We start from the raw sequence: 23,367 nt of genomic DNA, 5'->3' as shown, positions 1-23,367 counted from the left end.
GTTTTAAGCTGCTTGTGTGGTGTTGGAGTGGCACAAATCAGGCTGGTCTCTTTGTGCCTTGCAGATGTTGGATATGCTTCGGAAAGTCAGGAAATGATTTGCCTACACAGAATGTTTGGTCTCTAACCTACATGATTTGTGTGGCAGGTCTAGTTCAGTTTCTAGTCTTTGCTACCATCTAGGAATTGATAGTTTGGAATTCAGTGATAGTAATGCCTTTGAATGTCAAGGGGAGATAATCGGATCCTTTTTTGTTGCAAGTGTTAATTTTAAGGTATTTTTACAAGGTGAATATTAGTTACTATTTGTCAGTGCAAGCCTGAATGCAAATCAGTATTGCTTCATATTGGCACGGACTTCTTCAGTATCATAGGAGTCACAAACGATACTGAACATTTTGTAAACACCAACAAACATCCCCATTTCTGATCCTAAGTAAGGAAGGTAATTATTGAAGTAGATGAAGATAGTTGGGCGAAGGACACACCCTGAGGAAACTCTGCAGTACTGCCTGGGACTGAAGTGATTGGCCTTGATTAAACATCACAATCTTCAGTTCTAATAGGTGTGACTCATATCAGAAGAGTGATATTCCCCCTGACTCCCACTGATTTCAATTTTGCTGGAACATGTTGATGTCACACTCAATTAAGTGCTGCCTGGATATCAATTACATTTATTCTCCGCATTTACTTTAAGTATCCTGAAATGCAGACCATCAATAATGTTGTACTGGACCAATAATGTTGATGTTTGTAGAATATAACTCAGTTTTCTATGGCATAGCATGGCATTAGCAAAGACTGTTTGAGGAGTCCAAAGAATACTAAATCACAGATTATTGGAACTGGGAAAGTGCTTTTGCAGTATTTTTTTTTCTCTACTCCTTCAGAATGCTGGATTAACCATTGACTGGGACAGAGAAGTCCTGAAATATTTCTCCCTTTAACCCAACAGTGAGAAGACCTTAGGGCCAGTTGTGGATTTGCCAATATTATAAGGAAGAGAAGTAGCAGTCAAGAATGATGAGAAGTGAGGCAGGAGATGAGGTGATTTAGCCCTTAATCTTTTTAGTTGACCAAGGAAATAGATAATAGACTGTATACAGATGTTAGTGAGGTATTTTATTCGAAAAACGTGCTGCACAAAAGAGATAAATAGAGAGGTGAGCCTGTTTTTTTCTGAGGATTTATGTAAGACGGTTCTGATCATACAGCTTTATCATGGCAATGAATGTTATGATCTTAGCCAGTTTTTATGTCTTGGGATTATTTGGGCAACTTCATCCAACTAATCGTGGTGCTGTCTGGGAGTGTATTTGCCCCACTTCCAGGGATTTCACCTTCTTTTGTGTGATAGTGTTGCAGCAGAGAAACAGAATGATCTTGCTGTGTACTGTTGCCAGCTTTGTCAAAATGGCAGGTACAATATCTTGCACTCAACAGTTTGTCAACTCCTATTGACCGCAACATCCTGAATAGGCAGCTTACCATTACAGTGTCCAGAATGTGAATAGCAGCCAGCTAAGAATCCTTATCACTGCAAGATGTTCAGAAGATACCATAATGCATTTCTTTGGAATATCTTGTCCTTCCAGAAGTCTACATATTTCTATACAATTGTGACCTACACAACTTTGCAATCTAAGAATGACCTGATTGAGAATATTCCTGGAAGGATTGCTGTCTCTTCTTTGGATAAAGAAAAACACTGAGGAAAGTTTCAGGATGATTATTGTTTTGATATAATTCAAAAGACATCAAGTCTCAAGTTATCGCAGAATAATTTTGCTCTATTTACCAAGTAACACCTATATGCTTGTTCAAGTAATTCTCAAAATGACGATCTTATTAATATCAGGATGACTCTTTCCACCACCTGCCTTTCTTAGATATTGCATTCAAAATACTTCTGCAATGTGAATATGTCATTTGGTTTCAACGATAATTTAAGAAATATCTGCCTGGCAAGATCAGACTGCAGAAATCGCAGATCTGGCAGTATCACTGATGTCAAGAAAGCAATTGATGCTATAACGATATAGAGTCAGAGATGCACAGCATGGAAACAGACCCATCGGTCTAACTCATCCACGTCAACCAGATATCCCAACCCAATCTAGTCCCACCTGCCAGTACCTGGCCCATATCCCTCCAAACCCTTTCTATTCATATACCCATCCAGATGCCATTTAAATGTTGCAACTGTACTTGTGGGCGGCACGGTGACACAGTGGTTAGCACTGCAGCCACACAGCGCCAGAGACTGGGGTTCAATTCCCGCCTCAGGCGACTCTCTGTGTGGAGTTTGCACGTTCTCCCCGTGTCTGCGTGGGTTTCCTCCGGGTGCTCCGGTTTCCTCCCACAATCCAAAAATGTGCAGGTTAGGTGAATTGGCCATGGTAAATTGCCCGTAACGTTAGGTGAAGAGGTAAATGTGGGGGGATTGGTCTGGGTGGGTTGTGCTTCGGCGGGTCGGTGTAGACTTGTTGGGCCGACGGGCCTGTTTCCACACTGTAATGTAATGTAATCTAATTTAATCTGTAATCTAATCTAGTCTCCACTACTTCCTCTGGCAGCTCATTCCATACACATACTGGAATTCACATACTCTGCGTGAAAAAGTTGGCCTTGGGTCTCTTTTATATCTTTCTCCTCTCACCCTAAATCTATGCCCCCTAGTTCTGGACTCTCCCACTCTAGGGAAAAGACTTTGTCTACTTACCCTATTCCTACCCCTCATGATTTTATAAACCTCTATATGGTCACCCCTCAGCCTCCGATGCTCAAGGGAAAACAGCCCTAGCCTATTCAACAAATCCTCCAATCCTGGCAACATCCTTGTAAATCTTTTCAGAACCCCTTCAAGTTTCACAACATCTTTCCGAAAGGAAGGAAACCAGAACTGCATGCGATATTCCAACAGTGGCCTAACCAGTCTCCTGTACAGCCACAACATGACCTCCCCAACTCCTGTATTCAATACTCTGACCAATAAAGGAAAGCATACCAATTGCCGCCTTCACTATCCTATCTACCTATGACTCCACTTTCAAAGAGCTATGAACCTGCACTCCAAGGTTTCTTTGTTCATCAACACTCCCTCAGACCTGATCATTACATGTATACGTCCTGCTAAGATTTGCTTTCCCAAAATGCAGCACCTCACATTTATCTAAATTAAACTCCATCTGCCACTTCTCAGTCCATTGGCCCATCTGATCAAGATCCCGTTGTAATCTGAGGTAGCCTTCTGTGCTGTCCACTACTCTTCCAATTTTAGTGTCATCTGCAAACTTACTAACTATACCTCTTATGCTCACATCTAAATCATTTATATAAATGATGAAAAGTAGTGGACCCAGCACAGATCCTTGCGGCACTAGTCACAGGCCTACAGTCTGAAAAACAACTCTGCACCACCACCCTCTGACTTCTACCTTTGAGCCATTTCTGTATCCAAATGGCGAGTTTTCTCTGTATTCCATGACATCTAATCTTGCTCACCAGTCTCCCATGGGGAACCTTGTCAAACGTCTTACTGAAGTCCCTATAGATCACATCTACCGCTCTGCCCTCATCAATCCTTTTTGTTACTTCTTCAAAAAACTCAATCAAGTTTATGAGACATGATTTCCCACGCACAAAGCCATGTTGACTATCCCTAATCAGTCCTTGCCTTTCCAAATGTATGGATATCCTGTCCTTTAGGATTGCCTCCAACAACTTGCCCACCACCGAGATCAGGCTCACTGGTCCATAGTTCCCTGGCTTGTCATTACCACCCTTCTTAAACAGTTGCACCACGTTTGCCAACCTCCAGTCTTCTGGCACCTCACCTGCGACAATCGATGATACAAATATCTCAGTAAGAGGCCCAGCAATCACTTCCCTAGCTTCCCACAGAGTTTTCGGGTACACCTGATCAGGTCCTGGGGATTTATCCACCTTTACGTGTTTCAAGACACCCAGCAATTCCTCCTCTGTAATATGGACATTTTGCAAGATGTCACCATCTATTTTCCTACATTCTATATATTACATGTCCTTTTCCAAAGTAAATACTGATGCAAAATACTTGCTTAGTATCTGCCCCATTCTCCTGCGGCTCCACACAAAGGCCATCTTGCTGATCATTGAGGGGCCCTATTCTCTCCCTAGTTACCCTTTTGTCCTTAATGTATTTGTAAGATCACATATCTTGAAGATCACAAGTTAATGCTTCCATTAATCTGAAGTATGAAGGCCGAAAAAGTGTAGAAGTTTGTTTTTGATGACCATGGAAGAAAAGGCAATCTGGTTGTGTTACTTGCTTACTCTGGTCATTGAACATCTTTGACACTGATCTGCACTCCTGGGGTCGGCAAAACTGGTACCTGCATCCCTTCAGTTTCTCTCTGTGCAATGGGAAACAGGTTTTTAAAGCTTCATCCTGACATTCTAGTTCGTATGCCTTGACTTCATAAGGAGGGTTTTTACACTGCACTGAAATTTTAAGCCAACTTTTCCTTCTGGATAGCCTTTCTCCTTTTGGGTAACTTTTACCAGCTAACATTTACCACCTACATTTTCATCACCTTCCTATTATCTGCTACTTTGTCCCAGCAAAATTTGTGTCTGATTGTACCAGTGTGAAATACTTTAAGACATTTTTCTGCATTGAGGGCACTGTATTATTGCAATTTGTAGTCGTATAAAATACTTGTTAATCAAACATGATGATGTATTATGGTAGATTTACTTTATTGTACATAATCAGCCATAAAGAACAATTGCAGTATGTTCCCACATTTTTCGGAACAACATAGATATGCCTTGAAAATTTAAGAAATACAACTATGCATCATCAGGTATTGCTGAATATGTCTTAATCATTCTAACTGACCTAAGTCAAGCTTGACTTTGGGTGATAACAGAGAATCAGATTACTGAAAACTTTAATCACTGACTGACATTAAGAGTTTTGACACCAGCTGGCACCACAATGTCATTGGCTGCAACTGTACCAAATATAGAGTAAACATGCAAATTGTGATTAGTGGTAGCTATCCACCTATTAATGCCATCCATGAATAGTGGATCTTTTGTGCTGAAATTCCAAAGATAGTGAAATGCAAGCTGTTCATATATATCCATATTTTTCATTTCTGACAAGATTGTCATTAAAATTCAAAATGTATTTTTGCATAGGGTTACATCCCAGCCTTTTTACGATCAGGAAACTCTTTAGAATATCTTTTAAATATTATTTGTGCCAATACTTTAGGATTTCTTCTGAGCAAAAGGGCCATGCCAATAAATTATCACTGGCAAGCTAACTGGATGATTAAAGGCATGCTACACGACCAACACTTTGCTAGCAAGAAGCCAAAGCACATTATTTAAACACATCAATGACTTCAATTGGGGTATATTTCATAATATGTGGAATGGTGCTGCATAGAACAATCTTCACGCATTTTTGCTTAGTTTAGCTGTCCAGATTTGACACATGCAAATGTCTTACAACTAATTTACTAAAAGTGCTATGCAAATGGCACTCTTTCTAATTTTACTAACCAGTGGTTTCAGTATGGAACGGAGAGTCTGGAAGTATGGTAGAGGCAGTTTCACTGGAGATATTCAGGAAGGCATTAGATGTTAATTAAAGGGTATGGAAAAATCACATGAAGAATGGCAGTAAATGATGATGCTCATTTGGCAAACCATTGAAGACGTGATGGGCTGAATGACCTCCACCTGTGTCATGACATTTCTGCAATTTTGGATCACTTTCTCCTGAGCTTGTGGTTTGTGTTGCATGTTAAATGAAGAAGGAAGTTTTTTTTTTGAAATATTCAAGTTATTGAGCATCTGATTTATAAAACACTCATTCATTCCCTTTGGTATTGCAGGGTTATAACTTAATTCTAGTGGAACTACTTAAATGAGGTGAATTAGATTTTGAACAAGAACCTATCTCCAAAAGTATGTGGTCCAGAAAATCGCTAGAAAATCAATTTCATTATTATGAATTAACATTTTGGACCAAGGAGATGAGAGAAAAAATCAAAGCATTGATTTGAATTCCTGTATCCTGAATTTACTGTTAATTTGGGAAAATAAATATTGAATGATTGCAATAAGAAAATTAATGTATTAAACATGACTTGTTTTATATTTTCTGGAAGATGAAGGTGACCAAGCAAAGGATGAAAATGAAGCAGATAATTTGAGTGTCAGTGAAGAAGAACATCTTCCAGGATGTACTTTATTTGTGAAAAATTTAAATTTTTTGACAACTGAAGAAACTCTGGTGAAGGTATGTGTACTTCTAAGTTCCTTAATTCATTTAATGGGCCAAAGTTAGTGGGAATTAGCACTGGAATTTGCTGTGATTAGTAAGCTGCTTTGTATTGTGCCTTTTAAATGATATCTAGGACCTCTATATATCGCGTTCTGATACATAAATCACAGTGTTAGCATACATGTATAACAAGTAGCAAGAAAGGAAAAGGAATATTGCTGTTTCTTGCAAGGGGAATTGAATTTTAAGTAGGCAGATGTTGCTTAATCTGTGTAGAACCTGAATGAGACAACATTTGGAGTACCATTTGCATTTTTAGACTCCTTACTTAAGAAAGGATGTAGTTACATTACAAGCAATTCAGAGAAGACTCATTTAATTTATTCTTGGGATGAAGGATTTATTTTATGATGAAGGGTTGAGCAGAGTGGAAATATATCCATTGGAAACTTGAAGAATGATAGCTAACATAGTGAAAGAAGTAAGGTTCTGAAGGATCACAAGATGATTTTCCTCTTGCAGGACTCATTGTGGGTATGCTTTATAAATTAGAAGCCAACTATTTAAGCCTGAAATAAGATATTTTCTTTTTGAAGTTTATTAGTTTGTGGTATTATCTTCCACAGAGAGCAGTGGGAGCTCAGTTACTTGAATATATTCAAAGCTGTGTCAGTTATTTTTGTTCGTCAAGAGAACTGAATGTTATGGGAGAAGATATGAAGAAGTAGTTGAAACCGTATTCAGAGAAGTCTTGATTTTAACAATTTGCAAAGCGAATTTAAGGGCCCAAATTACTCAACTTTTTTTGTTTGTGTGCAAGCTAAGCAGATTGTTGAGCAGCACCAAGTTTTAACTAGGAAATTGGAATGTTTAATTGAATGTCAAATCATGTACAGAAAGTGAAATTGAGAGAATTATGGTATAGAGGCACGTAAAAGATGTAAAGGTTTTTGATTTAAGATCATGATAATAAATTATAAAGGATTATGGCACTTAGTAAAAATAAGCTTTTAATGCTGGCAAAAATAAGTTTTGATGGTATATTTTTAAAAAAGGGTGAGTGGACAAATTCTAAATTTCTGGCATGGTTGTATGTATTTCTTTCATAACTACAGCAACGTATGGCTTTTTTTCTATCTTTGCTGAATTTCTCAATAGTATACTTGAGGGCCAGGGCATTCTATGTTTAATTGTGCATGTGCAGCTCCCAGAAGTTTTGCTATGCAATTTGACTTTAATGGTGGTTAAGGCTGATAGCCTCACCATTATTTTACAGGAAAAACTGGGCCATTGTTATTGCTGTTCTGTGGCACTGCTTGTTTGATTTACATGTCAGCACTGTCAGATGAGCGTTGAAAAATGTGGTTGTTCTGTCGACAAGAAAACTCTGGTTGGCATAAATGGCTGATTGGAACTTCTGGGCCAATATATATGTTGGTTTCTCATTGTTACTGTTGATGGTAAAAAGGAAAGAATTCTGCAATGTTTAAACAATAAGATTTATTCTGATCTTTCACAAATATCCTCCATCTAAATTGAATGTTAAGGGAGAGTTAACTCTCTTGCTTGTGAGTATCTGCCTAATTGCACAGCAGGCAATTATCTACATAGCATTGGTTTTGAGTTAAATATATGGTAATTCTAAGCTTTGTAATGGAGCTTCAACATATAATAAAATAATTCCGGTCAGTGAAATTAATTTAATTTGAATTAGTGAACATGATTACTCTGATATTGCAACAACTGGCCAGATGTGATGGAATATTTGCCTTTTTATTTCCAAAAAATCACGGGATGTTCATACTTTTTTTTTGGTCAAGTGACCTATGTGTCACTGGCAAGGCCAGCATTCATTGTTCACTACAAATGCTGCGAGGACAGTTGAGAGTCAATCAGTGTGTCTGGAGTCAAATTTGACCACGCCAGGTAAGAATGACAGACTTCATTCTCCAGAGTGAATGATAATTGACAATAGTAACATGGTCACCAGTGAGCTAATTTTTATTCAATGTTTTTATTGAATTCAGAATTCATCATCTGCCTTGGTGGAATTTGAATCCATGTCCCTGAACATTCACCTAGAATTTTGGGTGATTTGTCTAATGATGGTACCACAATTGGATTACTAGGGCAGTGACATTACCAAAAGAAAAGCTGTACAAAAAGCAGTAACATTTAATAACAATAGACTTTAGAATCTGGGACAATTTCATCATCTAGTTATCGTGTAATCTCAGCCTCCAAGATTGCATCATCCGAGGTTTTAACATGAAACATGCTGCTTTAATAAATAGTGTTAGGGGCAGTGACTACCTGGTACTTGTGTGGCACAAATGCTCGTTGCAACTTAGAATGTGGTTCGTGTGAAGTGAATTGCCGGGGAATTGGTAAATGCACTTACAGTTACAACATTTAAAAGACATTTGGTACATGAATGGGAAAAGTTTAGAGAGATATGGGCCAAATTCAGACAAGTGGGACTAGTTTAGTTTGGGAAACTTGATTGGCATAGATGAGTTAGACTGAAGGGTCTGTTTCCATGCTGTATCAATCTAAGCCAGAGTGTTGTCCAGTACAGACTGCATCAGTATCTGAGGAATTGCAAGTGACACTAAACATTGTGTAATAATCAGCGAGCTTCCTATTTTTGACCTTGAAACTGAGGGATAGTCATTGGTGAAGGGATTGACGATAGTTAGGCCGAAGATACTATTCTAAAGAACAAATATTTCCAGAGACAAAGCTGATTTGGCGTCTAACAACCAATTGTGACCCCGAGCTCTCCTGTAAGGGGAACATGCTATGCATATTAACCCTGTTACCACCCCTCAGGACTTAGATATTTCAATCAAGTTAGATTTCATCTTCGAAACTCCTGTGGATACAAGTCTAGCCTGTCTAACCTTTTACTTAAAGATGACCTGTCGATCCCAGATATTAGACTTTAAACCTTCTGCAAACTGTTTCAAACACATTTACATCCTCCTTTAAATAAGGTCACCAATACTATTCCAGATATGGTCCCAGAGTGTTCTGTATAACTGAAGCATAACTTCCCTATATTTGTATTTATTTATTCTCCTAATAAGTGATAACTTTGTTAACTTTCCATATTACTGGCTGAACTTGCATACAAGCCCTTTGTGATTCATGTACTAGGACGCACACATCCTTTAGCATCTCAGAGCACTCCAAGATCTCACCATTTAGATAATACGCATTTAAGTTTCCTGCCAACATGAACAATTTTATATCATACATTTACTCCATCTGCCACATTTTAACCTATTCATTTAAACTATCTACATCTTTTTGTAGCTTCCTTACGTCCTCTTTAAAACTTATTTTCTACCAGCCTTTGCATAATCAATAAATTTCGCAGCCATGCTTCATTTTTATCACTTCATTTTTTAAAATTCATTCATGGTATGTATGCTTGAGTGGCTGGGCTAGCACTTACCAATGCTACTCAACAGGTAGTATTGAGCTTCCTTCTTGATTGCTGCTGGTTCCCTCACAATTCCAGGATTTCCACCCAGCCACACTGAAGAAGAGCAACGTTTCCAAATCAGGATGTTGACGGCTTGAAGGGGACTTGCACGCAATGGTGGTTCCATGTATTTGCTGTTCTTGTACTTCTACATACTCGTGAGTTTAGAAAGTGCTGCTGAAAGAGCCTTGGTGAATTTCTGTAATACACCTTTTAGATGGTATATGCTGCTGATAGAGTTGGTTGTGGAGGGACTGAACATTTGTGGATGTGGTGCTAATCAAGCACTTAAATATTGTTAAGCTTCTTGAGTGTTGTTGGAACTGCACTCAACCAGGCAATTGGGGGGTATTCCCTCACACTCTTAACTTGCACCTTGTAGATAATGATGGGATTTGGGAGGTCAGTGGGTGAGTCATCATGGATTATGAGCCTCTGACCTACTCTTGTATGTTAGTATTTATATGGCTCTCCAGTTCAGTTTTCTGATCAGTGATAGTGGGGGATTCCATGATGGTGATGTAACTGAATGTTATGGGTTGATTTTTAGACACTCTGTTTTGGAGATGTTTATTGGTTGTCTCTTGTGTAGCACAAATGTTACTTGCCATTTGCCAGTCCAAACCTGGATCTTGTCCAAGACTTGTTGCATTTGGACATGTTTCAGCATCTAAAGAGTTGCTAAACATTGTGCAATCACCAATGAACATAATCACTTTTCATCTTATGATGAAGAGAAGTTCAGTGATAAGGCAGCTGAATATAGTTGGCCTCAGACAATACCCTGATAAATTCCTGTTGAGATGTCCTGGAACTGTGATGTCTGACCTCCAACATCCACAATTATCTTCTTCTGTGACTCCAACAAGCTCACCCATGCGCCCCTGGATTCCTGTTGACTTCAGTTTTGCTAGGCTCCTTGATTACATGCTTTATCAAATTAGCCTTGATGTCAAGTGCAGTCACTCTCCCCTTATTCCTCAACCAATATTGCTAAAACAGGTTGTTTTGTCATGAGCACATTCTCTTTCTATGACCTTACTGTGTGCAAGTTATAACCTTGCAACAGTGATTATACTTAAAATACTAAACTCATTACATAATACTTTGGGATATTTTGATATCATGAAAGGCATTATGTAAATGCTGCTCAGCCTTCACCTCTTGAGATATATTGAGGACTTGCATGATTCTGTTTGGAAGTAAAATTTCTAAACACTTTAACTAAAGCAACGTACATAGCAATGAAATTATTAAAAATAAAAAGATAACCTTTGTTTCTCCAGAAATGTTGCTGATAGGCTAAAAATACAGTAGAATATAAACAAAAAAATGTTAAAATGGTTATAGTCTTCCAGGTACGATCTTTCATTCTCACTGCCATGACATTTTAAAGCTTTATGGAGAAAGTGAGGGCTGCAGATGCTGGACATCAGAGCTTTGTTTGACCAGATTAGTCATCCCATACTATATCACTTGACTAGCTTAGTTTAATTAAGCAATCATTTTAAAATTTTATTTGCACATCACCCTCTGTTAATCCTTTTACTTTTATTAATTATTGAACATGCCATATAAAGTGATTTCTCAGTTACCGAGACAAAACATGTATTTAAAATATTTTGACTCAGTTAAAATTCTCAAACAATGGCTTTCTATTCATAGTTTGACCAAACAGTGCCTAGGGTTAAAGAATAAATTTCAGTAATTGTTGTCCAATGAGGGATGAATCAATAAACTCTGTAGGCACACCCACATTGTAAGGATTTAAAAAATGTAAATATGCCTAATGAATTATGTACAAATTAGGGTTAAAAGTGCATAATGTATTTGGAGGAAGCCAAGCTGACAACAAAACATCATGCTTAACAATAAGTATATTGATTATAATAGTGCATTTATATAACGGCCATAACCTTGTCTGCAACCCGTACGTAAAATTGGATGTGGGCCATATTGTTATGTCTGAAGCTGGAGGAGTGCTCTGTTTCATTTGTTCACTTGGCCACAGCATAATATTGAAATATTTTGCTCAGTTACTGAGAAGACCAATTAAATACTTTATGTATATTAGGTTTCGCATGATAAGAGCTTTCACTCAGTTTCTTTAATACATGCAATTTTTTTCTGATCTAAAATAGAACTTATTCAATGTACAGAATTATTATAACGGAAGTGTAAATGTTTAAATCTCTAAATAGCCCAAAACACTAATGCACATGCTTATAGACAACAGGAAAAGGATAAAACAAAGCTTCAACAAAAGAGTCTGCGTTCTGAGGAAGATCACTCAATCAGAAATGTTAACTCTGATTTCTTTCCACAGATGCTGCCAGACCTGTTGAGCTTTTACAGCAATTTCTCACTTTGTTTCTCTCTGCAAAGATTGGCTATCTGGAAAAGCACTTTGTTCAATGAGTTTTGGTTTTTGAAGGGAATAAATGTCAGGTCTTACAGTCTGTAGTCTTGATAGTCTCATTGATAAATTAATAGACTTGCAATTATCTCTGAAGTATTGGCAATCACAGCTTGCTCAGGAAATAAAATATTAAGTTCTTCTAGAATTGGTTCTAGAAGAACAATTATGTTTCACCCTCAGCTCATAAAAGAAGTGCTTTCACAAACAGCGAGAGAACAGATGGATGAACACACAATGCTACAGAAACTCAACATATCTGACAGCATCTGTGGAGAGTGAAACAGAATTAATGTTTGAGTCCAGAGTGACTTCTTCAGAATTTCTAAAAGTTCTGAAGCATCTCCATCATTCTCTGTGTTTGTTTCAGATTTCCAGCACCTGCACTATTTTGCTTTTATTTGAGACCATTTGGGCAGCCTTCCTCACAGACTTGTTATTGCACCTACTGATTCCAGACAAACTAGAAACTCTCCAAGGCAATCACTGTTCAAAAGCCCCAAAAGGAGTCTAAAAACAAAACAAAGTTAAAAGCTTATACTCCACAACCACCTGATGAAGGAGCAGCACTCCGAAAGCTAGTGCTTCCAAATAAAACTGTTGGACTATAACTTGGTGTTGTGTGATTTTTAACTTTGTACACCCCAGTCCAACACCGGCACCTCCAAATAAAAACAAGAAATTATCATAAATCCCACAACTTCCAAAAAAAAAATGCTTGAATGTCCAAGGGCCTTTCAGTGATTTTTTTTGTCTCTCTAAACCTGAGCTAGTAGCTAGGGAACCTGAAAATCAATTTTTACACAATCCTTCAAAATCGAAGTCAAGTTAAATATTATTGTTGCGAAGGCATGGATTATGACATATTAGAGCAGATAGAAGTAGATTTTTGGGGAGGCTGTTCCAGAGCTAAGAACCTAGGAAACTGGAAGAATTGCTCCAAATGAAAGAGCAAAGAAAATCAAGGGTGGGGGGCATGAAGTATTTTGTGATAGATTATGCTGGAGTCGATTACTTGTCTAGAGTACTAGACAATACTAAATTAACAAGTGAAATTGGTTTAGGGGAGAAATTGAAGTGGTCTGAATCAGAGTGTGATGAGTGTATGTGAATTCATGGAGCTTAATAAATAAGATTGGCTAGTCACAGGTATAGGTTGCATTTTTGAAGTATACTGTAATGGCTATAATAAAGACTTCCTTCAAGTAAGGGAAGTACTAAATATCAAATATTCCTGATACAAGGTGTTCGAGAGATAAAGGAGGAGAGTTAGCAGCATTAGTTAAAGAGAGCATTGCAGTTTTGAAGAGAGATAATACCTCGGAGGGTTCAAAGACAAAATTGATCTGGCTAAAGGTAAGAAACAAAAAAGCTGCAATTTCACTGTTCTGTGTGGTATGTAGACCACCAAGGAGTGTGGAGAATGAAAAGGAAAATACCTGTTTAAAAAAAAAACAGAGGTGCAGTAGTGATAATGTGGACTTTAATTATCCAAATGGAGATTGGGATAGTGGTAGTGTAAAGGGTAAAGAGGGCTGAGCATTGCAAGGTTGTGTTCAGGTAAATTTTCTCTAACAACATGTCTCACAAGGAAGGTGGCTCTGGTACTTGGAAATGAGATACGCCAAGTGGTTAAGTGCAGGTTGATGTCTTGTTTCTTGATTTCTGCCCAATGGGTGCACAGTGGCTCAGTGGTTATTGTGCCAGGGACCCAGGTTCGATTCCACCCTCTGGGAACTGTGTTTGCGTGCTCTCAAGTCTGCGTGGGTTTCCTCAGGGTGCTTCAGTTTCCGTCCACAATCCAAGGATGCGCAGGTTAGGTGGATTGGTTGTGTTAAATTGCCCATAGTGACCAGGGATGTGAAAGTTAGGTGGCTTACCCATGGGAGATGCAAGCTTATATGGATAAGGTAGAGGTTTGTGTCTGGGTACAATGGTTTTCAGAGGGTCAGTGTAGACTCGATGGGCTGAATGACCTCCTTCCACACTGTAGGGAAACTGTGATTTATGATTTTATGATTCAGTGCCTCAAAGGCCTTCTACCCCTGATTGAAGTTAGACCTGATGTCCAAACATCTTGTCTGTCTTGGTCGTGGAAAGCCTTTTAACTCTTTCCAAGCCACAACTCATCAAATGATAAATTACATGGTTACATTCTAGTCTAGGCAAGGCTTATTGCTAATTGTTTGAGATGCATAATCCATCTCTGGTTTGTAGAGTAATGGACATTGACTGATGCCACCTCTCATTATCCACTGGCTAGTTCCTTAAATTCTCAATAATCCATGGATTAATCCTCTATTAATTTTTACTATTGTCATTTTAGGACATTTTATAAATATAAAGTAATTTGGAATGTACCTTAGCTCTTTGTTAAAGAAAAAGGAGGCATTAGCGGTAAGCAACAATTAATATCTTTGAGCTCATAGCTGAATGTTTGCTTGATTAGTGAAGCCCCTATTAAATCAGACACTTATCACTGATCATTTGCATTTTCCTTTGAGACATCTGTTATCTGATGCGTTGATTTGTTTCTGCTGTGTTTGAAGGCTTGGAAACACTTCATGTCACCGTTTATACTTTAAAGGCAAAATCAATGCGGAAGATTTGAAAATATTGATACAGAAAATACTAATCTCTACAAATTATTATACATTGTATATTGATATCTAAAGGAATGTACAATTACAAACATTGTTACAGAGTTAACTACTGCAGAGATTAGATTTAGTCAATTGCTACACTTCTAAGCAACGTAGAGCACATCAGTATAATAGACAGCTGTGGTTATGATTTCTTGATAAGAGCTAACGATCTGGAAATATACTACCTCTGTCCTAATCAACCTACACATAAGCTAAGTAGAACCCTCTCTTCCTTGCAGCTATAACTCTAAAACATCAGATTATTGTCTTCACTTCTTGAATTCCCATGATGCACTTATTTGTCAAATGAAGCAAAGTAAAATCACACTATCAGAAGTTGTTGGAAAGGTTCAGCAGGTCTGGCAGCATCTCTGAAGAGTTAACATTTTAGGTCCAGTGACCCTTGCTCAGAATCGATGGTAGCTAGGAAAATGTCAATATATATGCAGAAAATGGGGTAGGGGCAGGGGATAAGGAGTAAGTGATAGGTGGGGATAGGGCCCAGACTGAAGAACAGTTGGACAAACGAAGGAGTTGATAATAATCTGTCTAGGAGAGTGAATAGCTGATAATGGGGACTGTCAGTGACTAACAATAGGTAGTATGTAATGGCAGACTGTGATAACAAGATCTGGTATGTGGGGTTGGGGGCTAGGACATGGAAGAGTTCAAGCCCTAAAATTATTGAACTTGAAATTGAGTCCAGAGGACTGCAGGGTCCCCAAGTGGAAAGTGAGATGTTGTTCTTCTAACTTGCGCTGAGCTTCGCTGCAGCTTGCACTGCAGCAGGCCTGAGACAGAGATGTTGGTTTGGGAGCACTGCAGCAAACCTGAGACACAGATGTTGGTTTGGGAGCACTGCAGCAAGCCTGAGACACAGATGTTGGTTTGGGAGCACTGCAGCAAGCCTGAGACAGATGTTGGCTTGGGAACATGGTAGTGCATTAAAGTGGCAGGCAATTGGAAGCTAAAGGTCATTTTTGTAGGCAGAACATGCGGTCAGCCAGTCTAAACTTTGTTTCCCCAGTGGAGAGGAGACAACATTGTGAGCAGTGCATGTAGTAGACTAGACTGTGTGAAGGAGAAAGTGAGGACTGCAGATGCTGGAGATCAGAGCTTAAAAATGTCTTGCTGGAAAAGCGCAGCAGGTCAGGCAGCATCAAAGGAACAGGAGAATCGACATTTCGGGCATAAGCCCTTCTTCCTGAAGAAGGGCTTATGCCCGAAATGTCGATTCTCCTGTACCTTTGCTGCCTGACCTGCTGCGCTAGACTGTGTGAAGTACAGGTAAAGTGCTGCTTTAACTGAGGTATGTTTAGAGTCTTGGATACTGTGGAGGAGGAGGAAAATAGGCAGATTTTACATCTTCAGCGACTGCAGGGAAGGTGCTGTGGGAGGGGTACTCGGAGTGAAGGAAGAGTGGACCTGGGTGTTCTGGAGATGACAGTCCCTGCAAAAGGTGGACATGGGAGGGGAGGGGATTATGTGCCTGGTGGTGGCAGTGGAATGGCAGCTGATGATCTTCTGGATGTGGATGCTGGTGGGATGATGTATAAAGACAAGGGGAATCGCTGTTGTGGGAGGAAAGAGAAGGGGTGAAGGCGGGAGTGCTTTGAATGAGTTGGACCTAGTTGAGCAATGTTGGACCTGTTGACAATGGTGCTGGGGAATCATCAGTTGAGGAAGAAGGTGGAAATTTGTAGGCTCCATTTTGAAGTTGGCCTCATCAAAACATATGCGATGGAGACAGAGGAACTGAGAGAATGGAATGGGGTCTTTGTAGGAAGCAGGGTACGAGGATGTATAGTCCAGGTAGCTGTGAGAGTCGGTGGGTTTATAGTGTATGTTAGTGGCCAGTTAATCCCCAGGAATGGAAACAGATGTCGAGGAAAACAAGAGAGGAGTCAGAGATGGACAAGGTGAACGTGAGGGCAGTGTGGAAACTGGAAGCGAAATCTATGGTTTCCAAAAGATTTGAGCAAATTTAGAGCTCATGGAACATAAAGAATAATAATACCATAATATGAAATTGGCTGAGTGACAGAAAACAGCAATATTTAATTAATATTTTTCAGGTTGGAGAAAGGTTTGTAGTGAAGCTGCTCAGGCATTAGCACTGGGACTGCCGTTTTCCTGATACATATGTTTATGAACTACACCTTGGTATATAAGGCACAATTTCACAGTTTACTGACAAGAAAAAACTTGGAAGCATTGTCAGCTTTGAGGTGAACAATGTAGAACTTAAAAAAAAGACAAGTTGGTGAATTGGATAGATAGGTGGCAGGTGACGTTCAGTGCAGATAAGTGAGAGATAATACTACAACAATCCGCCATTCCTAGATGTCACAGTAGAGTGAACAGCCAGTGGGCAACTTCAAACCAGCGTCTACGGGAAAACAACACATACGGACCAAATATTGAACTACAGAAGCTATCATCCCAACATCCACAAACGAAGCCGCATCAGAACATTATTTCAACGAGCCAACATACACTGCAGCACAGGAACTACGCAGAGCAGAGAAAAATCATTTATATTGTATACTCAAAACGAATGGGAACGAAATGAACATAGTCTGCCGATTTTTCAGCAACAAACCCAAACAAGCAGACAAAACATGTCCAGAAACTCTAGCCACTCTCCCCTACATCAAAGACATCTCAGTAATGACTGTCAGACTACTCAGACCCCTTGGCATCATGGTAGCCCGCAAACCCACCAACACACTAAAACAGCAGCTAATGAACTTGAAAGACCTATACAGACAACAAGCAAATCTAATGTTTTTTACAAAATACTGTGCAAGAACTGTGACAAACAGGCAGAAAACTAGCCACTAGGATACATAAACACCAACTAGCCACAAAACGACATGACCCTCTCTTACTAGTGTCCTTACATACAGATAAGGAAGGGCACCACTTTGACTGGGACAACACATCCATCTTAGGACAAGCCAAACAGAGACACGCTGGAGAATTCCTAGAAGCATGGCACTCCAACCGGAACTCTATCAACAAACACATCGAGTTAGATCCCACCTACCACCCCCTGAGAAAAAGAACCGGAAGTGACTTCATCACAGGAAATGACATCACCACCCCAAAGAAACCCAAACCTATAAATAAAAAGCAGGAATCATGTACACTGCTTCACCTGATGACCACTGAAGATGTTACCTAGTAGGGTGAAGAAATATCTGGAAATGAACCTCCCAGCTCAGTGAGCAAACCTACATCCAGAAAGATAATACATTTCGGTAGAAAATCTGGAGGTAGAATAATATAAACAATAGTGCTCTAAAAGGTATTGGAGCAGAGAGACCTAATTGTATGTGCACATAAATTATTCAAGATGGCAGGGCAGTTTATAAATTCCTGCTTTGGAAACAGAACCACTCTGACTCAAGGCTGGCATACAGACTATCCTCACACCTTTTAATGCATTGTCTGAGCTGCGATGTCACTTTTTAAAATATAAAACTTTAAGTTATCTTGCGAATGTGACTTAAAAGGATTTCTGGGATTTACGTATTCATGAACAGAAACTTGCAACCCATTCTGAGATGAAAGACTTGACAGCAATCAAGGTTTTTTCAAGTCATTGTTTCAGTTGCATGACAATGTAATCTTTTGCTGTCAACTGTGTTGTATGTTGCTGCTCCATAGCTACCTGATGAAGGAGCAGTGCTCCAATAGCTAGTACTTCCAAATAAACCTGTTGGACTATAACCTGGTGTTGTGTGAGGCATTTCCACATCATACTTCATGAAAAGTGTGAACTCATTGGAAGGAATACAAAAGCAGTTTGCAAGATAAGAACCAAGGTTGAGAAACCTATTTTGTGAGATAGAAATTTGAATTTGTATCTTTGTTAGGGAGAAGACTAAGAAGAGATTGGAAGGTAGTTTTCCAAAGTTGTGAGGGGTTTCTACAGAATAAGGGGGACTCGGAAGAATTTGCAATGTACTTTTCCATACAAAGTTAGGATTCGAATGCGCTGCCTGGAAGTACGGTGGTGGTAATTTCAATAGAGACGTTCAAGGGTATTAAATGTTTCTATTCAAATAGTCAATGTGCAGAGTTACAGCGAAAAGGCAGGAGATTGACATAAAGATATACTGAGGAACCTCTTCTCCAAATATCAATTATCAGAATTTTGGATTATTTGAAGAAGATCTCACTGTCCCAATAGAAACATTACATCAAGGAGATGTTTCTAACACTGATCGTGTCTTTTGTTAAAGTGAACTCTGCTTACTGAAATGCTGCTGACAACAGTCCACATCATCAATGGGAGCCCAGGCACCCTCTCCAAATGACTGCCTGCCTGCCCTCTCTTTCCCCACACTTTCTCTGGAGTTCTACACAGGGGTGTACCCAAACCTCCCTCCCATGGCATGCTTTAAGGTCCCTTACAAGTGTGTGTCTGCTCAGAAGCAAACCCTGAGACAGAGAGAGGGAGTAAGGCAAGCAGAACAAGAAGAAAGGAAACTTCAGAAAACTCAGAGCCTCAAAGGAGAGGCATTGAATCAATTACTGAATAATCAGTTATCCAAATGAAATAGTGCCTGCCCATCTCCTTTGGATAATCGAGGTTCCTTGGTGTAATGTGCTTTCAGAGAGCCAGTGCTGATGTGAAGAGTTCAAATGGCTACTTTCTGTTTTGTAGCAATCCTGAGAGGTGTGAATACAGCCCATCTAAGATGGACAAAGGAGGATGGTATGACCAAATTTGGCAAAAACTGCAGATAATCTTAGGACAGATGAAGGAGAGATTTTCTTTGTCACAGTCACAGATAAGGGCCACCTTAATGCTATGACAGAGACAGAAACTTAGTTGGAGCAGCTCAAATATTGAGTTGCTGGAAAGAGAGTAGAGAATTAGGTTGTATCACACTTTTTTACAGCTGTATCGATGATCTGCTCACATTTTTGTGAAACTGCAATTGATACTATCTATACAGTATAAGATCAGGCATAATGAAACTTGCAAAGGAACAAACTCCTTTACAATCTCTTATTGAACAGATTTTAAAATGTACGCTCTCAAAGCATTCCAGAGTTTTTAAGTTGTTCTGAACAAAAGTATTTTAAATAATGGTGTATGTTTGGTGGGAACTGTAAAGTTAATTGTGACCCCCCCCCAAATCACCCCATCATCTTGCATTCTGCCCTCATCAGAGGGATTTGGTTTTGGTTTTGGTTTTGGTTTTGGTTTTGGTTTGATCCAAAGTGCTAGATAAAGTCACAGCTGGCTAAGGATGCAAATTGAAATTCAATTCAGACACTTTACCCAAGTTCCCAGTTTAGAGTAGTTGTGCCCCATACAGGGATATCTAAACCATTATTGTTTTTTCAGAAGATTGGAATAGTTGAAAGGCCAGCAAATATATTAAATCTAATTCCCTATTCACCGAGAAATCTTCTAATGTTTCTTGAGTATTATCAATACATATCTGCATCTCTTGCATAACCACCTGATGAAGGAGCAGTGCTCTGAAAGCTAGTGCTTCCAATTAAATCTGTTGGACTATAACCTGGTGTTATGTGATTTTTAACTATCTGCATCTCCCTCGGGTAGTGATTCCAGATTCATGTAACTTTAATTGACATTTCTCCTGGTTGCATGCTTTGATGGTCAATGCCTTATTGAGAAATTGTGACCCAGAGTTTGAAATTTCCTTGACCAGTGATTTTCTCAGCAACTATCCTGTCAAAAACATGAAGGATTTTAGATGTGTCAACTAAATCATACTGATTTTGACCCCGGGAGGATATAAACCTAGCCTACTCAATTCCATCCTCATAGAACAATCCCCTCATTCCATGAACCAGGCTAGTAACAGAGAAAAAAGGGAAAGGCTTAGGGCATACACCAATCAAGCCTGCGCAGTCATTTAATTTGATCACGGCTGATCATCCAGTTCAGTACCCTTTTTCTGATTTCGCCCCATGCCCTCTGATCCCTTTAGCCCTAAAAGCTATATCTAATTCCTTCATAAAAACTGTAATGTTTTTGGCCTCAACCACTTTGTGTCGGAGATAATCATACAGGTTCACCACTCTGACTGAAAAGTTTTCTTCTCATCTCAGTCCTATATGGCCAACAGTGTAGTTTTGGAATTGTGACCCCTGCTTCTGCACTCTTTAGTCATTGGAGCCATCTTTCCTGCGTTCACTCTGCCTATTCCTGTGTTATAAGTTTTTATAAACTTTGACCATTTCCCATATTATGGTAAGCTTGTTTAAATGTGCATCTGCTACTGTAGAGCTGTTCTCCTAAAATTCCCTGAATTTTATACACTTGGAATTCATCATTGTAACTGTTTAATTTTTAGACATTTGAAAAGTGTGGATCATTGAAGAATTGCAGTATATCGAAGAAGAAAGACAAAACAGGTGAAGACTTCTTGTGTATTTCATTTTTCAGTATATTATCTTGCTTGAAACTTCAGAGTTTGCTCACTTAGTGAGCAAAGACAGATTTAACCATGTCTCTGTTAGTATAGAAAGTAGGTAAGTAAGTGATTGGCATTAATTGACCAGTTAACTGGGTAGATATAAAGGGAAATAGTGTGTAGGATGATCTGTAAGACTGAGTCATTAACAAACTCTTCCCACCATGTAAGATGTCTTTATTTCTGCCTCGTTGATTGCCTTGCATTATTTCCTTTTCGTTTCTCACTTCTTCCAACACGCCAGTCCCACCTATTGCACTTGATATCTACCCAGTACATTGCATCTTTTCTGAAGGGGAAAAAGGAATGTTGCTTCTTACTAGAAGCAGGATTAGACACACAGTTTTCTCTTTTAAAGGCTCAAGAGTAAAAGGAAGATTTTGATAATCTGTAAACATTTATGGACAAATTGTATGAGAAAGACATTGGATTAAGTGCATTTGCAGAATGTTCAAATTTAGATAAATTTAGAAAGCTGAACATTTGTTCCATAGAAGAATATCAAGTAGAATTTAAGCGACTTTATTCAAGATTGAAAATGTTCCATGTGGAAATTCCTGAATCGGTGCTTACATTTAAATTGTTCAACTGTGCCAAGGTGTGAAACACGGAAAGACTCCTAGTGTTACCTAGATTTAGGTGTTCACAAAAGAAATACACTTTTGAGGTACATATCAGCAGCCTTAAAAAGCAGAACTTAGGTTGGAATATTGCATGCACTTCTGGTCTCCTTCCTATCGGAAAGATGTTGTGAAACTTGAAAGGGTTCAGAAAAGATTTACAAGGATGTTGCCAGGGTTGGAGGATTTCAGCTATAGGGAGAGGTTGAGCAGGCTAGGGCTGTTTTCCCTGGCGCATCAGAGGCTGAGGTGTGACCTTATAGAGGTTTATAAAATCATGAGGGGCATGGATAGGATAAGTAGACAAAGTCTTTTCCCTGGGGTGGAGGAGTCCAGAACTAGAGGGCATAGGTTTAGGGTGAGATGGGGAAAGATATAAAAGAGACCCACGGGACAACCTTTTCATGCACAGGGTGGTACGTGTATGGAATGAGTTGCCAGAGGAAGTGATGGAGGCTGGTACAATTTCAACATTTAAAAGGCATCTGGATGGATATATGAATAGGAAGGGTTTGGAGGGATATGGGCCTGGTGCTGGCAGGTGGGGCTAGATTGGGTTGGGATATCTGGTCGGCATGGACAAGTTGGTTCGAAGGGTCTGTTTCCGTGCTGTCCATCTCTATGACTCTAAGTTGTTCAACGTGAGGATGAACTCACCAAGAAGAGGAAGGTGGTGGATGGAAATGGATCAGGCCTTCTTTCCAGAAAGATGTGGAGGGCCCTGAGATCATCCTGATGAGGGATGAACATGTGAAGGGATTGTATGTCGATGGTGAAGAGGAGGCATCGGATATTGTCTATGAACTTGATATTTTGAAACCAATGTGAAGAAATAAGAATGTCAGTGGGGAAGAACTGGACAAGAGAAGAAAAAGAATGAGTCAAGATGGGAAGAAATAGGTTCTTTGGGGCAGGAGCAAGTCAAAATAATGGGTCCTGTCTCTGGATTTTGGGGAGAAGGTAAAAACGGGTTGTACAGGGCTGGGAGTCTATCGATGGAGAGATCCCTAAGTGAGATGAGGTTGCTGACAGTCATAGCCACAATGTGCTGATACTTGATGGTGGTGTCATGGTCCAGGGGAAGATAAGAGGAGGTGTCAGAGAGCTAACGCTCTGCCTTCGCAATATAGAGATCAGTATGCTAGACAATAACCGCACCACCTTTGTTGATTGGCTTAATGAGAAAGTCAGGATTTGATCTGAGATTCCGAAGTGTGGTTAGTTCAGAGGTAGGTGGTTTTGAATAGGTGAGGGGGCGATTAAGGCTACCATTGTCATGTCAGCAGTTCTCAATGAGTGGGTGAAGTGTAGGTAAAAGGCCATAGGGAGAAATGCAGATGCAGGACAGTGTTGGAAGCTGGTGAAGACATTTGTGGGACGCGGGGAGCACTCCTGTGCAGGAAATGGATATGGGAGTGGAAGTGAAAGAACAAGAGTTCAAAATTCA

The 23,367-nt window shown here is 39.4% G+C and overlaps 1 protein-coding gene across 6 annotated transcripts in view; it reads left to right on the top strand.

Moving 5' to 3' along the window:
• The window catches only part of rbm19 (RNA binding motif protein 19), a 250,198-nt gene that overhangs the window by 56,143 nt on the left and 170,688 nt on the right, over window positions 1-23,367 (top strand). For all 6 annotated transcript variants that reach the window (XM_088000100.1, XM_043715848.2, XM_088000099.1 and 3 more), the window contains exons 17-18: window positions 6,170-6,300; window positions 21,181-21,241. In XM_088000100.1, the coding sequence (XP_087856226.1) occupies window positions 6,170-6,300; window positions 21,181-21,241 (192 nt within the window). The remainder of the gene's footprint in view (window positions 1-6,169; window positions 6,301-21,180; window positions 21,242-23,367) is intronic.

This window comes from Chiloscyllium plagiosum, unplaced genomic scaffold, assembly GCF_037043375.1.
Source record: "Chiloscyllium plagiosum isolate Xiang-an unplaced genomic scaffold, Cpla_swu_hap1 HiC_scaffold_24, whole genome shotgun sequence".
In the NCBI taxonomy this organism is placed as follows: Eukaryota; Metazoa; Chordata; class Chondrichthyes; order Orectolobiformes; family Hemiscylliidae; genus Chiloscyllium; species Chiloscyllium plagiosum.
The sequence above is the reverse complement of the archived record's forward strand: the minus strand, read 5'-3'. Positions and strand labels throughout refer to the sequence as shown.